General features: G+C 39.6%; 1 protein-coding gene across 2 annotated transcripts; it reads left to right on the forward strand.

Moving 5' to 3' along the window:
- Positions 1-422: 422 nt before the first annotated feature.
- gucy1a1 (guanylate cyclase 1 soluble subunit alpha 1) lies at positions 423-13739 on the forward strand. 2 transcript variants are annotated; one of them, XM_024398381.2, is made up of 8 exons: positions 427-981; positions 1249-1310; positions 1692-1786; positions 2060-2844; positions 6095-6580; positions 8469-8612; positions 11417-11571; positions 12793-13739. In XM_024398381.2, the coding sequence occupies exons 1-8, from the start codon at positions 739-741 to the stop codon at positions 12986-12988; spliced, it is 2166 nt and encodes a 721-aa protein (XP_024254149.1). In that variant the 5' UTR covers positions 427-738; the 3' UTR covers positions 12989-13739. The 2 variants fall into 2 exon arrangements, with proteins under 2 accessions (XP_024254150.1, XP_024254149.1); XM_024398382.2 differs by lacking the exon at positions 11417-11571 and having other exon boundaries at positions 423-981.
- The last annotated feature ends 1981 nt before the right edge of the window (positions 13740-15720 follow it).

Raw genomic sequence — 15720 nt, forward strand, 5'->3', positions numbered from 1 at the left:
GGATAAATGGTGTAAAATGAATAGTATATAGGACTACCATCATTTGTAAAACGGATTTACAAATATGTGCTGGAAGAACAAAACGTTAATCGTATCTCCAACCCAATTTTCCCCTTGACATCAACATGGAATTTCGTCGTGTAGGCCGAGAATATACGATTAAATGCCCGTCTGTAAAAACAAAAAACATAACACCGCCCGTCATGATAAATACCTTTACTAAAATAATTAAAAGCCTGAATTTAAAGCCTGTATTTCGGGGTGTCACACCAAAAATACCAATGACAAGTCACAGTTAGTCATTCGTGCGTAACGGTATTGCGCACATTTCATCATCCAAATCTTTAACCGTCCACTGCACGCGCGGAGTAGTCTACAAGGCATTTCATACTGATATATTTTTTAAGAGCCCAACCTACTCGCGCATCGATTGGCCAGGTCGACTCTTCTGTCGGTTTTCATTGGTTTATGATAATGGTATTTCACTCATCTTTTGCCCATGTAATTTACCATTGATATTGTATGTGGTAGCTGGCATAGGTGCGGATCATTTATAACATACGAAAGGGAGAAAGACAGGTGTCCACAAGAGAGGATGCGCATAAAATAATACCTTTTTTCTCCTCGCTCCCTTGCGAATGCCATGATGTGGGAATGGAGTTTCCAACTGAGACAGGAGATGCGTGTCCAAAATGTAGACATTTGCATGTAACCAAGAGATGAGGATAAGCACTAAGAATGTTTTGCGCAAAATTAAAAGACCTGAAAATCTCTGGAGAATGCCCGTTCTCCGGTATCGGTCGTATGGACGAACCCGGAGACTTTGAGGAATGTATAAGTCACCATACCGGGGATGTACTGGCAATTTCCAAGGATGTGTATGGAAATGTATCGGAGGTGCTACCTCAAAGGAAGACAAGCAAGACTAGAGTCAATCTCCATTCATTAGGCGAGAGCATCCGCAAATTGGCATGTCCGGAGGTAAATTGAGATTGTACTACAATAAAGCAATTTCTCAAAACATTCATCAGAATTGATTTGTGCACTGTTGTTGAGTGTAGTCTCAGAAGAGAGCAGTTTACACCGTGGAACATGTACAGTTCGAAGGAAAAAAACGTCTGTTTTGCTGGTTTTATCTCGAACCAAATGATTTGTTTGCTGTTGTGTTGATGTGATTGCAATGGGCCAAACTATAAGATTTCTTATACAAATATCTTGTCAATAAACTTCTCGACTTGTTGTTTACAGTTTCAAAGACTGCATACTGCCTTTCTGCAAATGATGAAACAACATACGTTAGACACGAAATGGTAAGAAATAAGTCTAATAAATGTTGGCGAAATTAATGATTTTAAACTATGCCGCCTTGATATTTCATTATTGTCAAAGGTCATGATTATAATAAATGACAATGTTCAGTTCAATTGAATGCGTTCAGATATTATTTTTATTGAAGACCTATTGACTACATGCCATGCATGGATGCACCATGTATCACGACCTGTATATGGTCAATCAGCAAGATGGCTTTGAAGGCAATACAAGGAATAGGAAAAATAGCCAAACTGTAGGTTAGAAACTTTTTTTCATAACATGCATGGGATTTCAAGGAATACCATATCTAGACCCATTTCTTAATGTGGGGAGTGCAGTGCTTACTAATATAATACTAATATAACTTCTGTCCACAGCCCTTCTGTGTGTTACGCAGACATCTGTCAAGATAGGAGCTTTGATCGACCAGAGAATTTAATGGAGATCATGAAGAATTATTCTCTAAAAACAGGTATTGTAAAGCTGATCAAATTCAAACACTGAACATGAGTTGCTTTTATTCCATTTTGGATGTTTTGGATTTTGGATGTCTGTTATGTTAACGCCTCTGTGAAACAAAAAGCACATCTTTTTTACCTTGTGTGGAAAATAAAAATGTTTTATTTCTATTCGTTTGTATTATTTTCTATTCTAATATACAGTATTGTATTTCATTTTTTATTTACATAGCGTTATTCTATTCTATTACATTTAATGACTGTTTTGCCCTCCTTTTTACAACCAGGTATTCACATGGACGCTTTGAAAGTCTCCCTTGGTGAAGAGCTGTTCCAAACGTGCTTCGACGAGGACGGCCATATTCTGCGGGTAGTGGGGGGAGCCCTCAGCGACTTCCTGAACAGCTTCAATGTCCTGTTGAAACAGAGCTGCAGCCCAAACCCGCTAGCACCAGCCGCTCTGCAAGCCGAACCAGACAGGAGAACAGATTATGTCAACAATGAAGAAGCGTCGGTGTTGTGCCTGGACAAGGATCTGGGTCTGCTCACCGTCTACTACTTCAACCCCAGGCAGACCACGGAGCTCTTCTTCCCTGGGGTCATCAAGGCGGCCGCCCGCCTGCTCTACGACACCACCGTGGAGGTGTTGATGGACATGGAGATGGACCTTCAAGAAGGCACCAAGGAGAGCGTAGGCCCCTTGCAGTTTCAGGCTGGGCCCCGGCAGCCCAGCCTGCTCTACTCGGTGGTGGTGAAGAACGCCAAGAGCCTGAGCCCCAGTCCCATGAGGGCCACGTCAGTTGGGACCATGCCCACCTCGCTCTTCTCCTCCACCTTCCCCTTCCACCTCTTTCTGGATCAGGACCTGGGCCTGATGCAAATCGGGGATGGCCTCCGGAAGAGACTTAGCCGAAAGGACGGCCCGAGGCGGCCCACTGCCTTCCTGGAGCACTTTGCCATCGTCACGCCCCAGATCAGGTGCACCTTCCAAGGCATCTTGACTATGCTGAACACACAGTTCATCATTCGGATAAAGCACCAAGGTGGCTCCATGGCCGATGACACAGGGAGGGTATGACCCTATTTCGACTGAATATCAGACCTGTGTTCAAATGGTATTTGAAGTCCTGATTGATGCTTTATTGAGCTCGCCTGGTTCAATGGAACAGTCCCAAAGGTGCAAACCCGCCCATTTGGCAGTACAGTCATGTTTAAGCTAACCTAACGTAGCAGCCGTAGAAAGACGACTGAGCGGAGTTCCCACTATCGTTTTTCAGTGGAAAGTTAGGTGGAAAATACTATATCCTTGAAACATCTACTTTCTGTCTGGCTTAAGCAGACTCAGTCTTTGATTTCCAAAACCATTTGAACTCAGGTCTGCTGGATATGACCCTTTGGAGTTGAGACGAATGACTCACATGGAATCGAAGGTTGTCTAAATGTAGATTTAGAAAGATTCAGAAAGGCAAAATGCTGCATTGTTAATTATTATGTGCTAATTAGCGGAATGCTCCCCCTGAGGTAGAGAACAACATAAGCCCAGGATGGAATTGGACAGCCGGGGCTCATAGACTAGATTTAATATAGTAAATTGAAATCCGGGACACTCAAATTAGTATGATTTGGTTACATAAGACATATGGTTACTTAATGCAAAAAACAAAAGTAGGGTGGTTGGTCAGGCATATAAAGCAAATGTCTAGCAACCCAAAGGTTGCGAGTTCATATCTCATTACAGACAACGTTAGCTAATTAGCAACTTTTCAACTAGTTACTACTTTGCAACTACTTAGAATGTTAGATAACACTTCCCTTAACCTAACACCTAAACTTAACTCTAACCTTAACCTCCAACCCTAACCCCTAGCCTAGTTAATGTTAGACAGCTAGCAAATGTTAGCCAGCTTGCTGGAATTCGTAACACATCATACGTTTAGAAAATTTGTAACATGTACATTTAGAAAATTTGTAACATATTGTACATTTACAATTTCGTAACATAACATCAGTTGGAGAATTTTGTTCACTTTGTGCTATCTAGCTACATAAACTACAACGCTTTTGGCAAACTCACCCTTGATTAGTAATTTGGGCAATTATATGCCATTCAATGACAGATGATTTAATCAGATCTGTTTTCTTTGTGTACCTTGTAGTAGTGTCCAGAGCCTGAACAACTAAAGACAATACTGACAGTCATGTCCAAAATGATTGGTACCCTGGACAAAGATGAGCAAAATTGTATAAAGTAAATACACTGAAAAAAATATAAAAGCAACATGCAAAAATGTCAAAGATTTTATTGAGTTTATACATTTTTTACCATTATTTTACCAGGTTTACCAAGTTGACTGAGAACACATTCTCATTTACAACAATGACCTTGGGAATAGTTATGATGATGATCATGCTGTTTAATCAGCTTCTTCCCACACCTGTCAAGTGGATGGATTACGTTGGCAAAGAGAAATGCTCATTAACAGTGTAACGCACTCTATGCGTAGTGGGTGCTGAGTCAGGCGCAGGAAGCAGAGGGTAAAGAACAATGTTTTATTCCGGCGCAGGTAAAATGGTCACGCCAAAACACCAGGCGCAATAACAAGACCGATCCAAAACCAGAGGACCCAACCAGTTCGGAGAAAAACAAAGGAGATCGCACAACCACTAACATGAACAGAGGAAAAAATAAGCCCGCACAAAGAGCAGGCGGGCATTACCAGCTTAAATAGCCCAACTAAAACCTAAACAAGAAACAGGTGTAACCAATAAGACAAAACCAAGAGAAAAGGGAAAAGGGATCGCTGGCAGCTAGTAGACCGGTGACGACGACCTCCGAGCACCGCCTCCGAGCACCGCCCGAACAGGAAGACGAGCCAACTTCGGTGGGAGTCGTGACAAACAGGGATGGAAATAAATTTGTACACAAAATCTGAGAGAAATAATACTTAGCTATATTGTATGCACATTTTTTTTGTGAAAATCTTATTATTTTATACTTATACAATTGCTCAGAGAAATAATTTTTGTTTAACAAGTAATACAAACAAATCATAAAAAGATAGGGGTCCAAGTTATTGGCACCACTGTTTTCCATACTCCGCCACCCTCCCCTTGCGAGGATAATGGCTACTGAGACTTCTTCTTACATGTTTTATGAGATTGAACACATTGGGAGGGACCTCAGACCATTCCTCCATATAGAATATTTCTAGACCCTTCAAATCCTTTGTCTGCACTTATGTACAGGTTTTCAATGGGGTTAATGTCCTGAGATGGCCATTGCAAAAGACTGAGATGGCTATTGCAACATTTTAATTTTGTGGTCAATCAACCTTTTTTTTGTGGATTTTGATGTGTGCTAGGGGTTATTGTCTTGCTGGAAGATCCACTTGAGGCCAAGTTTCAGCCTCCTGGCAGAGGCAACCAGGTTTTTGGCTAAAATGTCCTGGTACTTGGTAGTTCATGATGCCGTTGACCTTGACAATGGCCCCAGGACCAGTGGAAGCAAAATATCCCCAGTATCCATACTACAGTACAGGTACCATTGGAAACCTGTGGAAGGAATTGAAGGCACTCCATAAGAGCAGATGAAGGTGTCACGATCGTCGTATGGAGGGGACCAAAGCGCAGTGTGAATAAATTTTTCTTTATTGAAATGAAGAACAAGAACACTTAAACAAAAAACAATGACCATGACCACTTTATAAACACTGTGCAAACATGCAACATAACATAGACAATAACCCACAAAATACCCAAAGAAGATGGCTGCCTAAATATGGTTCCCAATCAGAGACAACGATAAACACCTGCCTCTGATTGAGAACCAATCTAGGCAACCATAGACCAACATAAACACCTAGATGAAAACAACCCCATAAATCTACAAAAACCCCTAGACAGTCCAAACATCCTAAGAAAGAGACAAAAACACACATATCACCTATGTCACACCCTGACCTAACCAAAATAATAAAGAAAACAAAGAATACTAAGGTCATGGCGTGACAGAAGGATATCAAGGATCTGGAAAGATTCTGTAAGGAGTAATGGTCTAAGATCCCTCCCAACGTGTTCTCCAATCTCATTAAACATTTTAGAAAAAGGCTTTAAATTACTTGTTAAACCAAATCTCTTTCTCTGAGTAATTGAATTTGAGAATACAAAATAGTTCAGTATTTGTATTATTTATTTTATATCATCTTTTTTGCTCAACTTTATCAAGTGTGCCAATAATTTTGGACCTGACTGTGTATGTACCATTTAGCATGGAGAACCCAGACAAAGACATTTATCTCATGCCTTGTTTCCATCTCTTCTAGCTCATGGACCTGAAAGGCCAGATGATCTACATCTCAGAGTCCAATGTCATCCTCTTCCTGGGCTCCCCGTGCGTAGACAAGCTGGAGGAGCTGACTGGCCGGGGCCTCTACCTGTCTGACATCCCCATTCACAACGCCCTGCGCGACGTAGTCCTGGTGGGTGAGCAGGCCAAGGCTCAGGACGGCTTGAAGAAGCGCCTAGGCAAGGCCAAGGCGGCCCTGGAGCACGCTCACCTCGCCCTGGAGGAAGAGAAAAAGAGGACGGTGGATCTGCTTTTCACCATTTTCCCGGGGACGGTTGCCCAGGAACTTTGGCAAGGCCACACGGTGGATGCCAGGGAGTTTGAGAATGTCACCATGCTGTTCTCTGACATCGTGGGCTTCACGGCCGTGTGTTCACGCTGCACACCTATGCAGGTGGTCACTATGCTCAATGAGCTGTACACACGCTTTGACCACCACTGCGGGGAGCTGGATGTATACAAGGTGTGTGTTAAAGCAAGGCCCAAGGAAACTCAGGGAACTTCTCAATCAAAACTGGATTTACCAGATAAAACTAAACATTGTTTAGTGGTTACGCTTTATTTTGCAAAGTGCCTGGTAATTACTTGGACTGATAAAGGTGAAACTAAATTCAGAATAATAACCACTGAATATATTTTTTTATGGGGATCGATTGAATTAATTGAAACACTACGCAACATTTGGTACAATGCAGTTATCAATTGTGTGGAATTAAGTACCAGAAAATCATATAAATTCTCAGTAAAACACCAGTTAAACAGCAGTTGAAATGAAACAGCAAAAAGTGCCTTACAGTGTAACAGCTAAAATTAACATTATTGGGAAAATGGACTCCAAATGTGCCCAAAATGTTTCTTTAGTCTTATTCCACATCCCCTATTATGGGGTTGGATTGAATAGGGAAGGCACTCTATATAATATTATGTTTATATCAACAGATTCTTTTTAGAACAACAATTTATGTTGTTGACTGCAGACCCTTGCTGGCATTCCCATATCATGTTCATCCCATCATGAATACGGCTTAATTTGAATTAATTTAGCCATGGAGGTAATAAGGTTAGATATGCCTTATGTTACTCTTCGATAGCGTTTTATAAGAATGTGTTAACTGATATGAATCATTTGAGAGTGGAGGCTTGTTTACTTCTTTCTTTTGCATAATTTAGCAATAATTCATCAATGTATTAATATAGACAATACTTAGCAGTTATGTCTTGACCAAAGCAATTTAGAGAGAATAATAGTTTTGCATTCTTAACAGTCCATCAATAATTAAAAGGTCTACTCCAAAATAAGAGTCTGCAATATAAAAGAGATGCACATTCTCCAAAAAGGGGAAAGACCATGGTTGTTTTTGACCTTGTCAGGATAAGACTGTTATGTGATTTAGGCACAAAAGTACTTTAAATTCATGGTAGAAAGTTATTTCCGTTGCGTTCTCTCATAGATTACACAAGTCTTGGGCAAAAATGACACAATTCCACCATTTTATCTAGGTTTAATATTTCTTAAAGAACAGACTGTACTTGTCTCATGGCCAAACTTGCTTGCTCTCAGCCAACTGTCCTGTAATCTGCGGGGAGTTTGGCTAATGTAATCAGTGTGTCACTGAAGTATAACAGAGGAGAACAGCATGTCTGACGGATCATTCGTAAAGTACTGGGAAGTCAGAGGTTCCTTTAGGACCTCTGTTTCCATTCCCGGTCCAAAAATAGATTTGGCTGCTTTCCAAATGGCACTCTATTCCCTTAATTGTGCACTACAATTCACTATATGGAGTGCCATTTGGAACATCAAATTTGACCTCACATTGTTCACTGTCGAGTGCTCTCCTGCTCCGGAGTAAAACATAAACAAACACCTCCCAGAAGAACTATTTTGATGCTAATTCACACTGATTAAATTGGCCCTGATGATTGTTTTAATGTGTTTGTGTTTGAATGTGTCAACATCTACCTGTAGGGGAAGACTGTGTGACAAATTAAAATAGGTACAGTAGTTTTTGCTCACTTGACGTGTTTTCTATTACTTGTGCTTTTCATTAGGAGTATATGAATTGGAATGGTCTAACGCACAAATAAAGGAATTAAGAGGGCTAGAAAAACAATCCTTCAACTTAAAGTCCTATGCATACATCATACAACTATTCTCTCTCTGTACAGTCAATGTAGAAATTAAGATCAGAGGGTCTGTAGACAATGGGGGCACATCTTTAAAAAAAAAAGTTGAATGGTTCCCCCTCTCTGATCTATGCTATCTGATATTATACAAATCTTGTGATGAAGTTAACTGTATGCCATGTAGTTTGTCTATGGGATATTAAACTATTCTTTTCGACTGTATCTAGGTGGAGACTATCGGTGATGCGTACTGTGTGGCCGGTGGCTTGCACAAGGAGAGCGAGACTCATGCAGTGCAGATTGCCCTCATGGCGCTGAAGATGATGGAGCTGTCCGATGAGGTCAGGACGCCCACTGGTGAGCCAATCAAGGTGAGTGTTACAGCTGACCTTCTTCACAGTGTGAAACCATCAATGGAAAGCCCTTTTCAGAATGGCACTGTGTAGCACAGGAAGTTGCCTGGACAAGAGAGTTTTGTACACAAAACTGATTTTCAGGCTTTTCTACTGTTACGCCATTTGCTCAAGATGTAGACAAAGTTGTTCCCTGGTAGCTGGTTTTTGTTTATATCTAGAATGACAATATTGTTCATCTGAAAGAGAGTGACTCTCCATTTGTGCTGATCTATGACACGCTAGCACCTCCCCCGTTAAGAGGGGGATGAGGCAACCTCAAGAGTTACACACAAGGAATTTTATTCACACACACAGACGGAGATGTACATGGGGATAAAGAAAGGTAATGGTTCTGAAACAGGAGAAACAGAGGTAATGAATACACTGTACACAATGCAATAAGGGTTCCCAACATTTTCCCCCAGGGCCCCCCTTTTCACACATTAGATTAATTCATGTTTATTGAGATAGCCTATATTAAATACAGCTTTTATAATTGATTTTGTTTAACTTGACGGACCTAGGACAATGTTGTAGTTTTGAAGCTCATTTCCTGTAATTCTACGTAGTTTAACAAAACCCATTACATCTTTTCGGTAGGCTAAATAATAATACTAATAATAATAATGGATATGGAACTCTAGACCCGATTTACCCAAATGTTTTTCCACTACCAAATATGTTTTATTTATAAAACCCTCAATTTAATTATACATGTTCTCTTTTTCAGAAAGTGAATAGATCAATTGGTAGCAACAGTCACACATCGTATAAGATTACTTCCCAAGCAAAGTCCAATTTCTTTGACTCCTCGACTTTAGAAGGTTGTAGCTCAACTTCTGAATATCATAGAGACAAACAAAATATATTCCCATTGGCATCAGAGTCGTGTCTTCCTCTGGCATTTCACAGCTTGTTTCTTGCCAAAAGCATCGAAAATGTATGCATAATCTTAGATTGGTATAAACAATCGTGAATTGTAAATGATTTTATATGATTATTATTATTATTACTATTGTTATTTGTAGTAATTTTTTTACCCCCCGCAAAACGTTGGTGCCCCCCCAGGTTGGGAACCCCTGCAAAAAGTGATAGCACAAGTAGAGTAACAAGGTTATTAACAAGGGAAGGACTGTATGAATGTATATGCTACCTGCACATATTACAATACAGCTATACACAAAGGCAGCATATAACAACTATAAGAACATCACGCAGGAATTATATACATGTCACAGTTTATGCATGTCACACTCACTTTGGTCATGCACACCAACCCACAAGTCCAGAGATATAGTATGAATGAGTCCAGTTGTTGATGAGCAGAGACAGAGATGTTGTGGGAGACTGTGTATTGTGTGACCTGCAGAGTTAAGAGGATGGGCAGATGTCAGGCCGGCTAGTAACCTCCCTAGCAACCTGACAGTGTCTCATCAACATCTCAAATTTGGAGATTATAATGAGAAAGCTTCAGCTGTTCCTGTCTTTCTGTATTTTTATATATTAATTGACATTTGACATTATATTGAAAGCTTAGAGGTAGTTGACCCATATTTTATGAATACCTAGAACACAGATTATGGACCCAAACCATGATTTGGATTTGTTCACTTTGCTACAGTTTAGCATTAGCATCATTGAACACAAAACAAGGGGTATACTACAAAGCAGGATCAAGGAGTTAGCCAGCTCTTTAGGAAGATAAGCTTTAAATGTGCACTTATATATATATGTGTATATATATATATGTCTTATATACTAAACAACCAAAAACAGATCTAAGTTTAGCTTTCCTCTAATGAACTAGAAAATCTAGAGTTATTTCAGGTTGATTTTCCAAAGTAGCTGGCTAACTCATAGATCCTGCTTTGTATACCCCTCTGGTTAAAATGCTCCAGAAAGCAGGCCTAAATCACATTCAAGTAACTTCTAAAATACAACTTTGTGTTCTGGGTGGTCAAGCGGTCTAAGCCGCTGCCTCTAGAATACACAGAGAACACACATACTATGTAATGTTGTGAGCAGGGGTTCAAATCCAACGCTCTCTGCTATCAGTTATGCGACTGCCCTACTCCTTCGGATAGGATGTTAAACGGATATCTTGACTCTGTGGTCATTACAATTTCATGGCACTTATCGTAAGAGTAGGGGTGTCCTGGCCCCATTTCCATCATGGCCACCTAATCATCCCTATCATTCCTAATTGGCATATATCACTCTTCACCTCTACACCATGCTACCTGATGGTTGCCTTGCATGACCAAAGTGGGTGCCACACATTGATGGTGGTGGATGAGGTGAGTGTCCTCCCTACTATGAAAGCAGCATCTGGAAAATTGATATATAAATTCAATCAATAAATCAAAGTAATAATTTGGCTAAGTAATCCATTCAGAAGTAGAACATGTGGATAAGGTTCTATCACATAAAGCATCACAGTCGATAGCATGGGAAATGTTCTTGAATTATTATCATCAAATTACATTTAAATTATATTTACTACAGTCAAAATGTGATTTCCCAAAAAAGATAGGAGTTGCAATGACTTGATTGTGATTTCCAAGACAGTCTTTGAAGAACAATCATAATTTGTTGTTCCTTTAAGTCACCTTGGTGAACTTTACTTTTCGAATACACAAACATTTATATTTATATTGGATTAAAGTTGATTTCACCTTATAGCTGTCACTTCAAAGGAAAACGTAATATAATCAATGAAGCTTTGATTTAATGTTGCAATTTTTTCCTTCAATGCAAGTTATCTTTTTTTATATTTACAGATGAGAATTGGCCTGCACACTGGCTCAGTTCTGGCCGGTGTTGTTGGCGTGATGATGCCGCGCTATTGTCTGTTTGGCAACAACGTCACATTGGCAAATAAGTTTGAGTCCTGTAGCGTACCTAGAAGAATCAACGTTAGCCCCACAACCCACAGGTGACTTAACACTTCTGCACTACCAAAATATTTTATAGTTAATTTCACTGCCAGATCTCCCTAAGCTCATCCACTAGCTAATGTTTTATATTTAAAAAAAAATGTTTTGAAGAGTCTTGTGTTTACACTTTGCATTGATGATCACGTATCATTATGATCTGGTTATAATGCATCGTTGGACGTGTCATTAGCATGTATGTATTTATAATGTCTTTATTTGAACGTCTCATTAATTTGGATCACACTGTTTATCACAAAAGTCACACAGTAAATTATGTTTTGTGTGGTGTTCTTCAAATGACAAGCTACCTATAACTCACCGTAATAATGAAAGATGCACTGGCATTCATCAGAAGATTGACCATAAAACCCTATAGTGTCAACAGGTCTTGCCTGGATCTGTACTATTTAGTCTTCGTTCTTACACTACGTCCACTGTTGGGCATAGAATTAGAACCCTGATTTGGCTACCCAACATTTGTCATAGTCAATAAAGCCAAGGTCTTTACGACACACATTCTAGGATGTTCAGTGTGGTCTCTTTAGGGGCACCGTTGAAAACAGTTTCACAAAACACTTGATTGGCCAGAAAGTTCACCCACCTGGTTTCCCAAGTCTAAATCTGTCCCTGATTGGAAGGAAATAATGAAAACCAGAAGGGCTATGGTTGTTCTCTCGGACTGTAATAAGATAGCCCTGGTGTAGGGCCTCTGAAATGTGTGTCCAAAACATTTATGGGTATTTGGTAGCACTTTCAATAAAGTCCTTCTTGCACCTGTGTAATAACACTGTAATTACTACATTAACATTGTTACAAATTTCTGCGTTGCTCTTTATTATTAAAATGCAGTTACTAAAGTAAGATGTAAAAATAAGTTAATACATTGTTATTACTAGTGTAATTGCAGTGTAATGGTTGATTATGTTACTGTATATTTTTTGTAAGGAAGGCAAAACAACATTGTTTGTGTGTTTCAAGAGAACGTGCTTAACTTCCTATCCAGTTGTTGCTTTTTGGTTTCAGACAGTAACTGTGTTATACAATAAATTCATACACACATTCTCACAGTACAAGATAAATTGTTTATGTGGTCTTGCACAGGAAACGGGATCCAATGTTGATTGAAAAGAGAGCCCCGTAGCCTCCATTTCTATCTGCAGCACATACTAAAACGTTGTATTTACATTCAAGATGGTTCATTTGTCCTTTTGGGTTTCCAGATTGCTGAAAGATTGTCCAGAGTTCGTCTTCATTCCCCGGACCAGACAGGATCTTCCGCCAAACTTCCCACCGGATATTCCAGGTGTTTGTTACTTCTTGGAGGCTTTTGATCAATGGTCAGGCAAAACCACAAGTGACTGTGAGACCGAAGAACCATGCTACAGCAATACAAACTTCATGGCTGAGCAAACATAGATGGTATGATGAGACACAGCTAAACCTGGGTTCAATTAATATTTAAAATCTTTTGAGCGTTTGATTGAGCCTGCCTGGAGCACCAAATGGGCAGAGTTTGCACTTTTAGCAATATTCCATCGGATTCATTGCACAATGCAAGCTCAATCGAGCAGAGCTAAAGTATTTGAAAGAAAACTAATATTTGTACCCAGGTCTAAATACAGCTAGCACCCGTTGCTGTAGATTTCTTTAGGTGATGTAGAAATGTTGATTATTCTCTTACAAAATCGCTAGATGTACATTTTGTATGCTTTCACTGATTTATTCACCTCACCAGATTCACATAATTTCTTACACTGTAATTACTCTACAACTGCCTATGTAACTACCATGTAAATACATAGGAATTAATCACACATTGGGACTTAAAGGGATAGTCACCCAAATTACATATCGGTTTCCTTACCCTGTATGCAGTCTGTGGACAAGGTAAGAAAGCAATCCATACTTTCATTTGAATTAACTGCTCTCCAAATGCAAGTCAATATCCCCGCTTTTTTCGTCTCTCACTTTGTCCTTAGACTGCATACAGGCTAAGTGCCAAGCATATGTAATTTTGTAATTTGGTTAAACTATCCCTTTAAAGAGAATTACACAATAACTAATGTCACGGCATGGCTAGAACACAATGAATTCCATTACAATTAGCATTTATTACTGTGATTATTTTTGTATTGTCCAAGCGACAATAAATATTGTGATTAACAGGTTTGTGTGTCTACACTTCTACTACTCTGATGTTTGGAATATATTTTCAGTTTTCCTGCGAGCATAGTCATAGTACATGTAACTGCCAAAATAAAGGAAACACCAACATAAAATGCCTTTAATAGGGCATTAGGCCACCACGAGCCAGATGCACCCTGGCATAGATTCTACAAGTGTCTGGAAACTATCCAATGCAACACCTTTCTTTCACGATACATTTGATCATTTTATGTTTTGTTGATGGTGGTGGAAAATGTTGTCTCAGGTGCCGCTCCAGAATCCTCCGTAAGTGTTCAATTAGGTTGATATGTGGTGACTGAGCATATGGTTTACATAGTTTTCATGCTCATCAACCCATTCAGTGACCAGTCCTACCTTATGGATGGAGGCATTGTCATCCTACGGAGCATAGCCATGGTAGCCAAAATAATGGCCTGCCCAGCATTTTTATACATGACCTTAAGCGTGATGGGATGTTAATTGCTTAATTAACTCAGGAACCACACTTGCATGGAAGCACCTGCTTTCAATATACTTTGTATCCCTTATTTACTCAAGTGTTTCCATTATTTTAGAAGTTACCTGTAGATTGTGTCGTGGAAAATGTAATCAATAATGAGGAGAGACAAGGTCAATCACCAATCAGGATATTTCTTTATTCAAAACATATTAATAACATTGATTAATTATTGCAATACTGAAGCTGGTCGACGAACTACCCTTAGATGTTTCATTGAGAGCCCAACGAGCTGATTTGAGCCACAGCATTTTATATCAAAGTACATCCTCCTGAATGTTCATGACAACCAACAGCTGTGTGGAATGGGTCACAAGGTTAGGATTTATATGAAAGAAATGATTAATTCACAGCAAATATCTGCTGTAAAGACTGTTCTCATTTTGTGGAAACCAGGATCTGCCCCGCAAAACAAAGTTCCTCTCATCATTATCCATACCCTAGCCATCTCCACCATGGTACCTCCCAGCACACAAACACTAACTATGGAATGCGGTCTTTAGGTTTTATCACCAAAGGCATCGTAAATCCACTGTCAGCATTAAGCTCCCAGAGGCCCAACTCAGAAGACTATGCATAGATGAGGGTGTTCTAAGAACCCTATTCTAATTCCATAAAACAACCATTTGATGCAATAACAGTATTATAACATAATCTTGCAATTTCACTCTCACAATTGATATTACACTGCAACAATGTGAGGATCAAACATTTGCTTAAGTTTGTTTTGCATTTTCACAGGAAGGAAATTGTGTCCAAAATGGCACTCTATTCCATCTCTGGACCTCAAAGCCAGGGACTGATTTAGGTGGGTGTAATTAATTATCTGCCTTATTTGACGATGACCAGTTGTTGTTGGGGGTCAACTGCCTCCCTCAAAGGCAGAACAGCAGATTTTCCCACCTTGCCAGATCAGGGATTCGAACTAGAGATCTTCCTGTCCAAACGCTCTGAACCGCTAGGCTACCTGCCAGTAGTGGCCCTGGTCAAAAATAGTGCACTACAGTACACAGAGAATAGGATGCCATTTCAGACACAGACTTGGTTGTAACAGTTGTGATGGTAGGCCTAGAGGAGATCAGATGCAATTCGGCCTATGTTAATAGAGTGGATGGGGGTCGAGAAAAAGGTAAGGAAGAAAACATTTATTGTGTTATTTTCTATTATTACAATCATCCAAGTTGACCTGTGAGTCAAAACCAGTGCAACAGCACAGCAGCTTTGGCTAAACGAAGGGGATTATGTGTTCTTTGTTCTTTTTGGAACATCATAGAGATTCACAAGCTATCTCAAAACAGTAATAAAAGCTTTTATATGTGGACATTTGATCAAATGTTTGATTCCAAAAGGACATGTGACATGACAAGAATGGGCTTATATCTAAACATTATACATATATATATATATATATATATATATATATACATACATACAGTTGAAGTCAGAAGTTTACAAACACCTCAGC

The sequence above is a fragment of the Oncorhynchus tshawytscha genome, linkage group LG34, assembly GCF_018296145.1.
Source record: "Oncorhynchus tshawytscha isolate Ot180627B linkage group LG34, Otsh_v2.0, whole genome shotgun sequence".
Classification (NCBI taxonomy): Eukaryota; Metazoa; Chordata; class Actinopteri; order Salmoniformes; family Salmonidae; genus Oncorhynchus; species Oncorhynchus tshawytscha.